Source organism: Calypte anna, chromosome 7, assembly GCF_003957555.1.
Source record: "Calypte anna isolate BGI_N300 chromosome 7, bCalAnn1_v1.p, whole genome shotgun sequence".
In the NCBI taxonomy this organism is placed as follows: Eukaryota; Metazoa; Chordata; class Aves; order Apodiformes; family Trochilidae; genus Calypte; species Calypte anna.
The window spans coordinates 21,283,253-21,297,660 of NC_044253.1; the positions used below are offsets into that span (position 1 = coordinate 21,283,253).

Consider the following 14,408-nt stretch of genomic DNA (forward strand, 5'->3'; position numbering starts at 1 on the left):
AATCTGTTCAGACCAAACCAGTGTAGAGAGTGAAAATCCATCTCCAACAGAGGGCTCCAGAAGTCCACATTGAGATCAGGGGCCTCTGCTGGGAGGTTTTAAACATTTGATACACAGCTAGAGACTGTTAACTGGTGGTTTAGTACTAAAACTTAATCTGAGTTAGTGGTAGTTACTTTAATTTCTTCATTTTGTTCAATCCAGTGAAACTCTTCGCAGGCAAGAACTATGAATGTAAGAGGAAAAGGATGCAGAAGTCTCCCTGGTTTAGTCAGGGATGGAAGTTCCATTGCATTTAGCTTCATTGCTTTTCAGATTTCACCCCCTGAGTGTATGGAGTCTTTCTGAAAACACAATGAAGAAGAAAGTCTGCAGCAGCAGCTTTGTTATTTGAGAACAGCAACCTTAAATTGGACATTTGTGCTCAATGAAGGTTGCAAAATTGGAAATTACTTCCACCACTGAGTATTTTATTCTGCCTATATGTGAAAGTGGCTAATGGTTTGTCACCCAGGAAACACTTTCAGTTGTTTCTGCTCCAGTCTGTTAAAGCTCAGAGCTGGCACTGTTGATGTGCTGTCCTTAATTTTAAAGACAGGATGGCAAAGACGTGATGGTTTGCTTAGGGTACAAGATGCCACGGAACAGGAAAGAATTTAAGGAATGAAGAAAGCTTTGGGAGATAGAGTATTTGGGCTCAGTGCAGACTATGGTGGGCTTTGTATTTGTTTAAATCAAAATGTAACTTACTCAATGGAAGCCACATACTTTAAACTTTCAGAAAATGTTTAAGACGTTCTCCCTCTTTGGACTTGATTTCTTCTGAGTAAGTGTTTGTTCCAAAATAGAACTGTACTGAATCGCTGACAGTTTTTCTTCTCTTACGTGTGTTGTGAAAATCCTATGTTGTCCTTAGGACAGTTCCAGGCTGGAAGTAGGGATAAGAATTTTGCTGCAGAGTGAGGGAACACTTCCAGGAGCTTGGAGGTTTTCTGGATTGCTTTCGATGTGGTTTTCTCATCTAAATTGTGACTTTTTCATTTTGGAAGGGACCAGGGTAGTTTCATAAGCTATTGGAATTCAGGTATCTGTGAGCAGAAACTACTCCCAGTTGGCACTGTTGTTTTCATTAGTTGAGAAGGAGCCACGCCACCAGCTAAACTCAGAAATTACCTCTGAAAGCTGGGAGGGTTTTAAAATCTTCTCCCTACTGCTTAATACTCTGTAATTGTTAAAATAGAAAGTTACTTTTGATGTATTTTGCTTTCAGTTTTAATAACTCTGATGGGCTGCATTTGATGAAATCACATTGCATCCTTTCTTCTTTATGTTCAACTGACCTTGCTAAGTATTGGCCAGCAGCAGTCAACAAACTAAGGCTGGGCAAACCTCCTGGGCAGTGAGCTCACATCTCCTTTAACTTCTTGGAAATGTGTGGTTTCATAAAGGATGTTTCCATCATACAGTTATCCAGAGCTGTTGTTCAGTTCTAGATCCAGTCAGTACCTTTTGTCTTGGTACCTTTTCTGAGTCTTGAGTAGCAGTTGACACAGACGATCAAACAGAGTTTTCCTTGCCTCAGCTGTTTGGTTCAGGTATAACATGATATTGCAGTGAGCTGGGGTGGGGGGGTACATGTGCCCTAGGATTACACAGAGGGACATGGTGCCCCGTGGGTCCCTCTCTGAGAGGGGGCTCATGCCCATCCCTGCTGCACACTGTGGGCACGAGGGCACAGCTGGGCTCACAGTGTCTGTGCATCATCCACCTGAGCCAAAATTACATCTCAGATAGGTCAGTTAGTTAAACTGGCATTAGTTGCCAGTCCCAGAGCTTTAATCCTTTAGGATTATCTCAAGATTGGCCATGAATCTGGGGGTTTAAAGGAGTAAATCTGTCCCTGGAAGCCAGCAGATGCTCATAGTTGGCAGTGGGACTTCAGTCATTATCACATATCTCCAAGAAGTAATTAAGAGAAAGCAATAATTACTCTAATTCTATGCAATAGACCAGTAGGACTGATTTATTTGGTTTGAAATTATAACTTTAGTTTGAAATTGGAATGCACGTGTTTTAATTATGGGGTATAACTAGAGCAAAAGAGCATAGTAGCTTTGTGCCAGGGTGTGATAGAGTTGTTTTTTTTTTCCCAACATTGTCACTTGATAGACACTTCTTCTCATCTATAGAAATGCAACATAATGAACTATTAATAGAAGTGAATTTAACACCTGTGTGGTCTGATTGGCTCACAGAAAATCTAATCAGTTTATAGTATATAACTAAGATGAATGGGGAAAATCAGGATTCAAGTTGTATGAAGCATCTGATTCTGTAATTTACATGAGGAATAGTAATTTTTTGGGGGTCTGACTTTGAGCTCATATGATAAGCATTAGGTGCTAAGTAATCGTTACTAAAGTAAAATAATCTGAGGCTTCAACAGGAACTGATGCTCAGACATGTTCAGTGTACTGCTTCTGTTCTTGGTGTAGTAATAAGGCAAACTTGCCATGGGATAGAAAATCAGTAAAATGCCTGTGTGTTGGAGTCTTCTGAAGTTTCCACCTTTTTCTCAGGACTCTTGACATAACTATGGATCATGGAGTCTGACTTTGGGCATGAAGACCTGGACTGAAAGTAGCGACTGTAGCCCTTGTACACTTTCAGGGAGAGAACTAAGAACTTAGTTTTGTCAGTCTTTGTTGGCAGAAGTTCTTCAGTTTTAATCTGTGTTTCACCTGCCAATATAAGGAGATAGTGAGAGCTGGGAAAGCACCTCTTCCTCTTAGGTCCTGTTTTGCAGGAAGAGGTTTTCTTGCCACTGAGAACACTAGCATGGAACGTGGCTGGTTGCAGGAAAAACTAACCTGTTTTTTTGCGTAACGAGCTGAAACTTAATTAAAATTCTTTTATTAAAACACAGCCAAATAAGTAGCCATACAGTAATGACTAGAATGTGTCCTCAGCCTGGAAGAACTCTGCTGAGCACGTAGCATGGCTCAGTGGCCCAGCTGATCCCTTTGGACTGCTGCAGTCATGCTGAAATTTACACTGATGCATAGTCTGTCTCATAGTTCCTTAGTTGTGTGCAGTTTCATTTTTAAGTGAACTAATTTGGCTTCTGTAGTACTGATTTTTCACCTTGAACAGTAGGCAAGGTGAACAGGAGCTCTGTTGATGACAAGTCACAATATGCTTAATGAGATTTTTTCCTAACAAACATTCTTTGAAGCCCTAGGGGATTTTAAATATGTCTGCTTTGAAATACTTGGTTTACAGCAGAAAATAACTTAGGCAGGATTTGGACAGGGATATGAGCATTGGGAAAAACCTAAGATCACCTGTCCTTTGAGATTTGTGTTAGATCAACACTTTTTTTTTTTTTTTTTTTTTTTAACAGAAGGCTGAACAATTGAATTTTTAATCTGTTGATCTCAACACATGTTGTTTTGAAATGCCATTGAATTTTTGAGCCATCTTCTGTCAAGTGGCACATCTTTCCACTGTATCTTGTGTTGGCTGCACTGTTTATTCCCTGATGCCTCAGTAGGTTTTCCTTCTGGCTGAAGTGTTAACAAGTGTGGTCACATGGAGCTGTGTGGGAAAGTCCAGAGAAGGGCCACAAAGAGGATCAGAGGGCTGGAGCACCTCTCCTATGAAGACAGACTGAGAAAGTGGAGTTGTTCTGATAGGGAAGAGAAGGCTCTGAAGAGGCTTTATAGCAGCCTTCCAGAACCTGAAGGGCCTTCAGAAAAGGTGGGGAGGGACTTGTTACAAGGGCATGGAGTGATAGGATGGTTTTAAGCTGGAAGAGGGTAGATTTAGGCTAGACATGAGGAATAAATTCTTTAGTGTGAGGGTGGTGAGACGCTGGAACAGGTTGCCTTGAGATGTGGCTGCCCCATCCTTGGAAGTGTTCAAGGCCAGGTTTGATGGGGCTTCAAGCAACCTGGTCTGGTGGGAGGTTTCCCTGTCCAAGTATTTTTTAGGAAATCACTGTCTCTGTTTTCTTAAATTTATGGTTGTTAATGTTAAAAAAACAAAACCAACCAAACAAAAAAACCCAACAAAAATCTCATCTCTTTCCCTGGCAATGACAGAACTGAGGAGAAAATGTATCCCCACATTAGGAATAGCTTAGAAACAGATGTTTTGCAAAGGAATTACTCTAGGAGATTAAAGTTAAATGCAGTTACCAGAATTAGAAAATGAAGCTATTAATGGCCTATCTAAAAGCATGGTTGTTTAGATTACCAACTCTTGTGATGACTGCTATGTTTCTGAAACAAAATCTTTGAAAAAACTGCTAGGCATATGTAGAGAGAAAAGAAGGAAACACTTTAAACCAAAACCCACCCACACTGTGTGTCCTGATTTTGTATATGTATCTGTCAAAAGCAAATACCTTACTTGAAGGTGTCACTATCCAGGGAATTAACTTCATGAGAGGAAATGATAGATTGTGGGAGAAACTATTTCTGTAAAAGTGATGAAAACATGCCTGTTCCACAATACAGATGTGGTTTTCTTATTTAAAAAAAAAAAAAAAGTGTTTTCTTATAATACATCAGTTTCATTTTGTGTCTCATTTCTCCAGTGACATTGAATAAAGATTTCCTAGTCACAAAAATTATGTATTGATCTTAACTGATTCAGTCTTAACTGAGTCCTGGTGGGTCCTGGTTTTAGTTGGAAAAAGCATTCTGAGGGACAGCAGTGTGCTTTGTCTCACCGCTGCTTTACTGAAAAGCACACAGAAAAGCTTTTCTCTCAAGAGCAAAACTAGCTGAAGCCTTAAGGAGAGTCTGAGTTCCTCTTTGAGCCTTGTGAATTCAAGTGTAGTCCCACCTGTGCTTCCTTCACACTGTAATGTCAGAGATCTCTCTGATCTTTTGTATCAGGGTCAGGAAGCTCATGGGTTCAGCATCCATCTATCCTTCCATCACACCTGCTGTGTTGCATCTATCCTGCTCTTCCTGCATCCTCAGGATGAATTTTTCAGCTGTGCATGATTTTTCTTCCACAAACTTGCATACTGGTTATTAGTTTTAGTAGCTTTAGAGGCAGCTGTGCTCTGTGTGTGTGTGTGTGACACTTCAGTGAAAAATAGACAATGTAAGATTTTTTTCCTGAAAACCTTTGCTTTGTAATAATACTCATGGGGGACGGCTGATACAGGAAAAAAAAAATTGTTTTATTTGGTTTTTAAAATAAAAGCCTTCACCTTTTGTTACCTGAAGACAAGGAGGGCTTGTTGGAGGAGCCTTTCTGTAGGAGAAATAAGTCCTTTATGGGAATGTCCTGTTCTTGATGAGAGATTTTTTTTTGAGGAAAATAACCCAATGAAACACGTGTTCAGCTTCAAAATGAAGTATCTGGAGAGGGGGGAATACATGTTTGCACAGAGCCTGGGATAGTTCAGGCTTGGGCCTGGAGGGGGTCTCATTTTGCTTCACGGGCTGGAGTTACTAAGAAGCCAGTAAATTCAGCTGAACAATGGCACAAGACTGGTGTAAAACCAGAAGAAAGCCTGAAAGCACTTCTATTCATAGTTTTGGGGTTCACAATCATTTTAGTAACAATACTTTTCCCACCCTCATCTATAATGGTAAAATTCCCCCCACTTGACTCTGATAGAAGAATGTTCTTTGCAAAACTTTTGCCCACTCCTTCTAATCAACCACTGTCAGTGAACATTGCAGCAATAATAGCAGTAATAGCAATACATTTAGTGGTTTGCAAGTTAAATAATTGCAGAAGTATTACTGATTTAACTCTCCTCTTTTTTTTTTTTTTAATTGGGGGGGAGGTTTTTTTGTTTGTTTTTCTGTTTTGTTTTAAAGGAACAGTGCTGTGATGTAGCTTTTCATTTATCTTCAAATGCTGGCATGTCAAACCTCTAGCAACATGATGAAAGCACCTCCTGATTCTGTTGCCTTCTGCTTTTCTAATACTGCCTCTGCATATCCCTTGAAATTGTTTCTCTTTTACTGCAGACTGCTGGTTGGAGCTCCTCGGGAAAAGGCTTTTCCATCCCAGCAAGCCAACAGAACAGGAGGCTTGTACAGCTGTGACATTGCATCCCCAAATACACGCTGCACACGGGTCATATTTGATGAGGAGAGTAAGTTCTTCAGTTTGGGATTGAATCAGTTGTCTAATTTTTTGTATTTGATGTGATCCTTTCCAAAGGCAGTGTACAGACAGTTGGTTCTGTGGATTTATATATAAATTTTCTTTCATGAATCAGAATATGTTGTAGCTTAATTACTAAGATAGCATGAGATTCTTAAATCTTGGTAGATTTGGATGTTCTTATGTAAATTAACATGACATGAAGTAATTTATTAGAAGTGTTTAATAAAATGGATGTTGTCAGTGATAAAATGTACAGACACTGCCACCTGCAGACTGTCTCGTGCTGTATGAAGTGCATGACTTAAACTCCCCCCAAAACAAAGAAAAATAGTAGTTAACTGTTAATATTGAAGCTGTCTTTTGATACTCTGCAGCTGACCCAAAGATGGAGAGTAAAGAAGACCAATGGATGGGTGTAACTGTCCAAAGTCAGGGGCCAGGAGGAAATGTGGTGGTAAGTCTGAATGATTAACTTGCAAAAACAAGTACAGTTTACTGTACAATTCACTGGATGTACAGTAAATGTTCTGAATGATCTGTGTTTCTGTGCAGCTTTCTGTAAGCTTCACTTGCCTGTGTTTACTGCTGTGATTTCTAGTGGGTAAGGACTTGGATGTCTCCTTAGCAAAGCAAGACATGTGTGACTGTAAAAAGCTTTTAGTTTTCCAGTTCTGGGTTAGCTTTTATTTATAACCCTTGTAACAACAGTCTAAGTTCATTTTCAGAGTGCCCACTTTTTTTTTAAATTTGTGGTTTATGTACATTGTTTCTTTTAAATAGCACTGGCTACAGACATGGGGAAAAATAGTGTGATGAAGCTGTAAAAGCAGGCAGGTATCATCAGCCTGTTTTCCAAGATGATCGACTTCACTTTAACTTTCATCATGGACTTCAGCTGAGTTGCTCCTCTGTATTATTGTTGTCATTGCACTGCAGTAACAGTACTGGCTATTCTTTATTTAATATAATACAATACAGAGAGAGAAAGCTTTCAGGAGTTACCAGAGAACGTTATGTTTTTACCTCTGTCTCAAATAGATCTCTCATGATATTATAGGGTACCAGTACCATCATAAATTGGGTGTGCAGTGAAGCTTCCCCACATAGGTATTTTCTTGCAGGTTAATGTTATGCCTCCAAACAGGGCAGGCAACTTCAGGCTGTGAATCTGAAGCTATTTAAGGATATTGAGGCAGTAATAACTTGCTTCTGTCTCCTGTAGAACCCAAATGGGGGCAGAGCAGACAGAAAGTCCTGTTCATTGAATAATTAATGAACAACTAATGCTGTCTTGTCTTTTCTGAGAAGGAACTTTTCTTTGTAAGTGATAAGTGGGAAATGCCACTTACTAGATGAGGTGTGGGCAGCCTGAAGGTCACTGTGCAGCAGGGCAGTGCTCAGTGCTTTCAAGTGTGGAGCAGCTGGGTGTGTGCTTAGAATTTAAGCCTTGATGGGAACCATAGAACAGATATGGCAGCTGAGAAATCTGTCTTGCTTGTGCTCTTCACACATCAACTGCATCTGGCTCTGCAAAACCACAGATGGCAAAGGGCTTTGATTGTTCTACCTCTTCTTAAAATGGTTTGGTGGTTACACCACCTACCCTGGTGGCTGTTATCCTGTGTTAAATATTTGATTAACATTCTGTCCCCACATGAACAGTCTAACAGGTTGTGCTCAGTGCTGCTGCCCTGTTCCATTCATAGTTATCCTGTAAGTGGAACATCCAATGTCAGAAGTAGGAATAACCTCCCTTACCTCTCCTTCACTGGGAAAGCTTTCAGCCTCTGTTTTGTGGCACTTGTGGAATGGGTGTGAATAGTCTCAGGTAGATGATAGTTGAACAACTTCTCATATCCTGCACGAACGTGTAAGTCATTTCACTCTGACAGTTGCAGGGAAACACAGCCATTTCTTTCTGTGACAGAGAGAGTGGTTCTCTCTTCTTTTCTTGAAAGAGAGGGATTAAGCGTCATGGAACACTTTAGGGATAAAAGCCCTAAATCCCACAGCGAAGAGGGGTTTAACCATGTGGCCTTTCTTGATTGTGAAGCTGGTTGCTCTGACTTGTACCCATAAAATTTTCCCATAGGTTGCCCAGAGGGAGCAGTGTCTGTGTTATAACCTGGATGTGTCTACAAGGTGGCTCGACTTAGAGTATTGCTAGCATGCAGTATTGCTGAAGGAGAGAGCCTTCTCTGATGACGTGCATACCAAACATAGAGAAAGCATCACTTATTATTTCTTCTGTCTTGCAGACATGTGCACATCGCTATGAGAAAAGGCAGTATGTAAACACAGTGCAGGAAACCCGGGATATCATTGGAAGGTGCTATGTGCTGAGCCAGGATCTCACTATTAAGGATGATATGGATAATGGAGTATGGAGTTTTTGTGATGGTCGTTTAAGAGGCCATGAGAAGTTTGGTTCCTGTCAGCAAGGTGTTGCTGCTACTTTTACTAGAGACTATCATTATATTGTGTTTGGTGCCCCTGGCACTTACAATTGGAAAGGTATGACCTGGCTTCCTTCCTGCCTACCATTCCCATTTCCTCTGAGACTGCTCAAAAGGCTTGCATCCTAAGTTTTAATTTTTTTGTTTTTCTCTTGAGGGGGAGTGGGATTTAATGATTTCACCTTGTTTTCACAAAATGCTGCGCTTCTGTGTCAAAAGTATTTACTGAAGGTCCTTTAAATATCTTTGAGGGAGTACTTCTGAATGAGTAATGGAACTCTGCACATATGTACAGCAAGTTTTCCCCATTTTAGTCTTAGTCTTGGAATTGAGTGCTTGCTTTGAGAATTCCACACTGGTACTAAATTATGTTCAAGTTATTTGACAAACCTTTTTTCCCTATGTTTGAGCAGATGTTAGATAGCTACACTGACATCTTTGTTTATCTTGCAGTGTTCTTCACTTTATTCTTTGTGGTCTGTGGAAAGTAGTTCTTCCAAATTAAATACTAGAGGACTGCAGGAAGATAACTGTACAGAGCACTACTATATGTATTCATATCTAAATCCATAAATATCCATGTAAAATTCCATGGATAATCTGTTTAAGAGCCAAGTACTCTCTGTCATCTCGGAGATACTGCCGACACTTCAGGGAAAAGAAATGACCAGATATTCTGTGTTAGTTTATATTGAGAAGCATCTGTCTCTTTTAGAGTGATTTTTCCCATCACACTTGGTTACCCCAGCAGCTGTAAATACTTCCCTCTTCAGAACATCTGATCCTCCAACCATTACATTTTTTCCCATCGTACACCTGTGCCTGCTATGTGAACCATGCAGAATCCTTGAGCTAAGCTCTGGCACAAGGTGTACTTCAGTGAAAACTTAATCTTCCACATATCTGTCAACAAAATCTGCCCAAGCTGAAACACCATACGGAGTTCAGACACTGTTTTACTGCAATTGCACAGAAGAGCAATGACAATTTATCAGTCATAAGAGTACTCTTTTGTATCATGGAAAAACGTGTTAGTGCTTGCCAAAATGTTAATATGCCCGTTGATAAAAGGGAAGCACACATTTTATTGAACAATAGCTCTTTTCCCCTTAAGTCATGTTTTCTAAATATATCACTGGTGTTTGTCTTAGCTGAACAGTATTTTTTTGGTGTGTATTCCTGTGTCCTTACCTCCTTTTTACAAGAAGCTCTGTGAGGGTGACAGCTGTGAGAAGAGGGTGGTTCCTGACCAAGTTAGTCCCATGTTTTTGTTGAGAACTTTTTAGTATCCCATGTTTTCCAGATGATTGCATGGCCTCTCTGTACAGCAGTGGGAGATCGTGGCACGCAGCTAAAACTTAGAAATTCATTGCCTCCACTCAATGTGCTGTTCTGTGTTTGTCCCATTTAAACAGCAGTCACTGTCTCATTCTTCTCAATTAATGTTGGATGGGAACCATTTATCTGTTTTTTTTTCCCTTACCATTCATTTGCTTTTATTTTATCATTTCATTTCTTCAGGGGTGGTTCGTGCAGAACAAAAGAATCAGACATTTTATGATCTGGGTATCTTTGATGATGGGCCTTACGAAGTTGGTGACGAGAGCCGCCAAGATAAGAATCTAGTTCCTGTTCCAGCTAACAGTTACTTAGGTAGGATTAAGTACAAATGGTAAATCTCTTTAGGCATCTTAAATATTTGTCATCCCAGCCTGGTGCAGTGATATGGAATGGGAGCAGAAAACCCTTCATCTGTGAGCACTGTAACATGTGAACCATTCTGGATAAGTCGCATATCCCTTCATGTTTATTGGCCAGTTTTAAGTGTAAGATGATAACTCTGCTGGGATACCTAGAAGAGCTGCTAATGTAATGAGAGAGTTCAGAGCTGTGATGAAGAACCTGCAGTTTCTCAGGGAGTGATTATTATAATTCTAATCATTAAGTACAGTGTATGGATCTGTAGTCCTTAATTGTAGTGAAATGAGGCAATCAGGTGCCACTAATTGCCAGGTAGTGGGTGTGAGCTTGTGAGTTTGAGCCTTACCTTTTTTATTGGCCCCCTGATCCTGCTCATGCGCAGTGGGAGCCCGTCCTAATCAGGCACAGGTGGGCTTAACACAAGCTCACACCCACTACCTGGCAATTAGTGGCACCTGGTTGCCTCATTTCACTATACTTCATCACAAGGTCTCTGCCACCTGGTATCAGAAGGTTTATTAAAATTGGATATTCGAGATGTAACTGCAGTTTCTCTCTCCTGGGTGGTGAGTGCTATTTTTTCTTCTTCAAGTCTTCAAGTTTTTCAAACTGCAGGGGCCATTTTACAGAGCTTCAGTATGCTGTAGTATGAGTGATGTTTATATTTTGAGTGTGTATGTGTGTGTTGCAGGAGGTGAGCCTCTTGAACTTCCTGAGTGCATGGAAGTAGAAACACATCCCTAGGCCAGTGTATGTTTGTGTACACCAGTGAGATGTGTTGGTGCAGAGAGAAGGCTGTGCTGCATTTTTGGAAAGCCTAAAGTGTAAAGGACCTTTCTGTTCTAGTGTATTGATCCACTGCTTTTGGCATATGCAACGAACACCATTTTTGTAACCTGAAACTGGAATTTCTGTGTGAGTGCTGGAAAGCTGAACAGATGGGAAGACACTGCTAATATAAGAAGTAAAAGCTTTTAGAAGACACGGAATATAAACTTCCATTAAATATCACCAGTAGTAACTGGCTGTAAAAAAAAAATACAAAAATTTAAAAATATTCCCAAGAGTTTACATTAGAAAGACAGGCTGGTAGCCTTTTCTGGTGAAATAAGAATTCAGTAACAAATTAATTTATCTTCTAGATATAAATGCTGCCTTTAATTTTTCTCAATCAAACTAACTTCCAGACAATCCTGCTGTTCACTGGCATTGCTGTTCCCACTGATTAGACAGTAATTAGAGATGGTCATAGCTGCTTTGCTTAACTACTGTTGTTTTTTTCTCTTCAATCTATCACTCCTGTTTGCAGGTCTTCTGTTTTTGACAGCTGTATCTGATACTCATCCAGATCAGTTTGTATACAAAACTTTGCCTCCCGGCATGCAGGTGGACAAATCGGTGGATATAATGATGAATAGCTACTTAGGTTTGTGACCACTTGAGGTGGCAGCATCTGGTCAGACACTATCTCCAGACCTTTGACATTATTCTCTCCCCTCGCCCCCCCCTCATCTCAAACACATTACAAGGAAAAGCATGTAAAACCAGGGATTCAGATGAGGAGGAGCGTGCAAAATGACATGGCTTCAGAGAAACACTGATCTGTCATGCATTTTTCCAGACCTTCTCATAACTCCCCCAGATTGGACTCCCTGAATCTTTGTGAAGCTGTCCCATTGTGAATTGCTGTAATTGAGAATTTGCATAGTAGTGGTGAAGTGTTTTGGAAGGGAGATTTCCTGGCTGTGCTTACAAGTGCTGGCTTGTATCTTCCTTTTTGAAATGTGTGGAATTTTCTACTCTGGCCTTTATTGAATGTGTTGGTGTAGGCAGTATGTTCTTTTAACTTGTTTTTTCTTATATTGTAAAAGGTATTGCCTTTTATAAAGAGTAAATAAGACTAAATTAATCTGAATGTGTCCTTCAGCTGAGTTAAAGCAAAATTGCCAGTTTCACCAGTACTGTGTAAGGTGATTCTCAAATACTGTGAACATCATTCATGTGAAGTATTGTGCTTGTGTGGTACATTTTGCATGTTTGCAGTGGAATGAGACTGACTTTCACTTAAGAAGCTTACAAGAATTTTGCCAGAGGTGAAATACTTGAGCTATATTCAAGTGGTCAGATTTAGTCAATTCTAGGCTGCTGTGTTTAAAAATTACCTTGTATATGGTGCCTGTGAAAAGTAGACCTGAGTGAGCAATGCAATGGTCCATTTAAGGAGAGAAATACTGAAATGAAAGGCATGCAGGGGTTGTAGGCTTATAAATATGCATCCACCAGTAACAGATATGGAGGATGCCCAGTATATCATACTCTGCTTTAGACAAAACTTCTGCTCGATATACCACTTTAATATAGCAGGGGAATTTATTTTTCCTATTAACAATGCAAGCTGTTAGTTTGCCTGTTTATGTTTTATTTCTTTCTGTTAAAGGGTTCTCTTTGGACTCTGGTAAAGGAATTGTCTCCCAGGATGAGATGACTTTTGTGTCAGGTGCCCCGAGAGCCAATCACAGCGGAGCAGTTGTTTTACTGAAAAAAGAGAAAAACCAGCGAGCACTTTCACTTGAGCACATGTTTGAAGGAGAAGGGTTGGCCTCCTCTTTTGGCTACGATGTTGCTGTTGTGGATCTCAACAATGATGGGTATGGCCTGGGTTAACTCCAGCTGCCTGTCTAATGGGGGATGGCAGTCTGGTTTATTTCTTTGGTTTTTCACATTAGATTCAAGAATGGCAAATCTCATCTTCCATGTTTTGCTGGAGGAAATGGCAAGCATATCAGAGAACCAGTTGGGACAGTCTGTGTTTCTAATTATAGAAAATAGTTTTATTAAAATATAAACAATTAGTTTAAATGAAGAAGGAAGAAACAAATCTCGTCCCCAGAGCAGGCTCTGGAAGATCCCTGTATGTCACAGAGGGAATATAATCTGTGTGCAGCATCAGTGGAGCTGCTGTTGCTCAACCAGTTTGGTCTTGCAGCTCTGTGGCCAGCTGACCTTGAGACCATGGTCTGGTTGATTATTTTTCACAGTTCTTTTATAAAAACTCTGCTTTTTTTTCTTTAAGGTGGCAGGACATTGTTGTTGGAGCACCACAGTATTTTGACAGAAGTGGAGATATTGGTGGTGCTGTGTACATCTACATTAACCAGCAGGGCAAATGGGAAGGAGTAAAACCTATTCGCTTAAATGGAACCACTGACTCCATGTTTGGTCTTGCAGTTGAAAATATTGGGGACATTAATCAAGATGGATATCCAGGTGAGGGAAAAATAATTACAATAAAAATGTGCTTGACTTGTTTGATAATGCCAGAGTTGGAACATCTTTGCCTTACAAGTGCAAACTCTTTTTGCAGAAAGCATAAAAACTATTTTAGATGTTGTGATTTATTTTCAACAGATATTGCAGTGGGGGCTCCATATGATGGTTTTGGCAAAGTATACATTTATCATGGATCCAAGAATGGCATAAGTACAAAACCAGCACAGGTAATGAAACCTTCACGCTATGTCTTGCACAAAATTAAAGGAATGACAGGACTATCCTTTTCCCTTTCTGTTACTTTGACTGAGGTGGTGGGTATGCAGAAAAGCCACAGGACCCTTTGAAGATTGCACTGCTGACCAGAATGATTAGGAAGTCTTGATTTTAATACACATTTTTCTTTTGGGGGCAGTCCATTGGAACCAGTATATGTAGTAAAAGAAAAAAGGCATGTAGATATGCAAGTTTTTCTTACTCAAAATAAATTTTGGGATTTGAAGATAGCTCATTTTTTCTTTCACTGCTACTGTTTCACTTCTTAAATTAAAAATCTCTATGCCTTTTTCTGTTTTCTTGAGGACTACTGTGTTCAGTGTGCAAGATGAGAATACAACTTGATTACATTTCCTAGAATACTGTTAGAATACTTTCGAGAATACTTTAGAATAGTTTGAAGTGCCTACACTGCATATATTTTACAAAAAGAGGGTAAGCCAGACAACATTTCTATGCAAAACAGTCTGGCAGTCACTGCTATTGCAAATAACTTAAGCAAATCATCTTGGTACTTCAGTGTCATTTATGTGAGCACGGAGATCCTATTTCCTTGTATCTCTC

General features: G+C 40.0%; 1 protein-coding gene across 2 annotated transcripts in view; it reads left to right on the forward strand.

Moving 5' to 3' along the window:
• The window catches only part of ITGA6 (integrin subunit alpha 6), a 44,796-nt gene that overhangs the window by 13,420 nt on the left and 16,968 nt on the right, over positions 1–14,408 (forward strand). For both annotated transcript variants that reach the window (XM_030454625.1, XM_030454623.1), the window contains exons 2-8: positions 6,000–6,127; positions 6,516–6,595; positions 8,400–8,655; positions 10,119–10,250; positions 12,736–12,946; positions 13,372–13,565; positions 13,707–13,795. In XM_030454625.1, the coding sequence (XP_030310485.1) occupies positions 6,000–6,127; positions 6,516–6,595; positions 8,400–8,655; positions 10,119–10,250; positions 12,736–12,946; positions 13,372–13,565; positions 13,707–13,795 (1,090 nt within the window). The remainder of the gene's footprint in view (positions 1–5,999; positions 6,128–6,515; positions 6,596–8,399; positions 8,656–10,118; positions 10,251–12,735; positions 12,947–13,371; positions 13,566–13,706; positions 13,796–14,408) is intronic.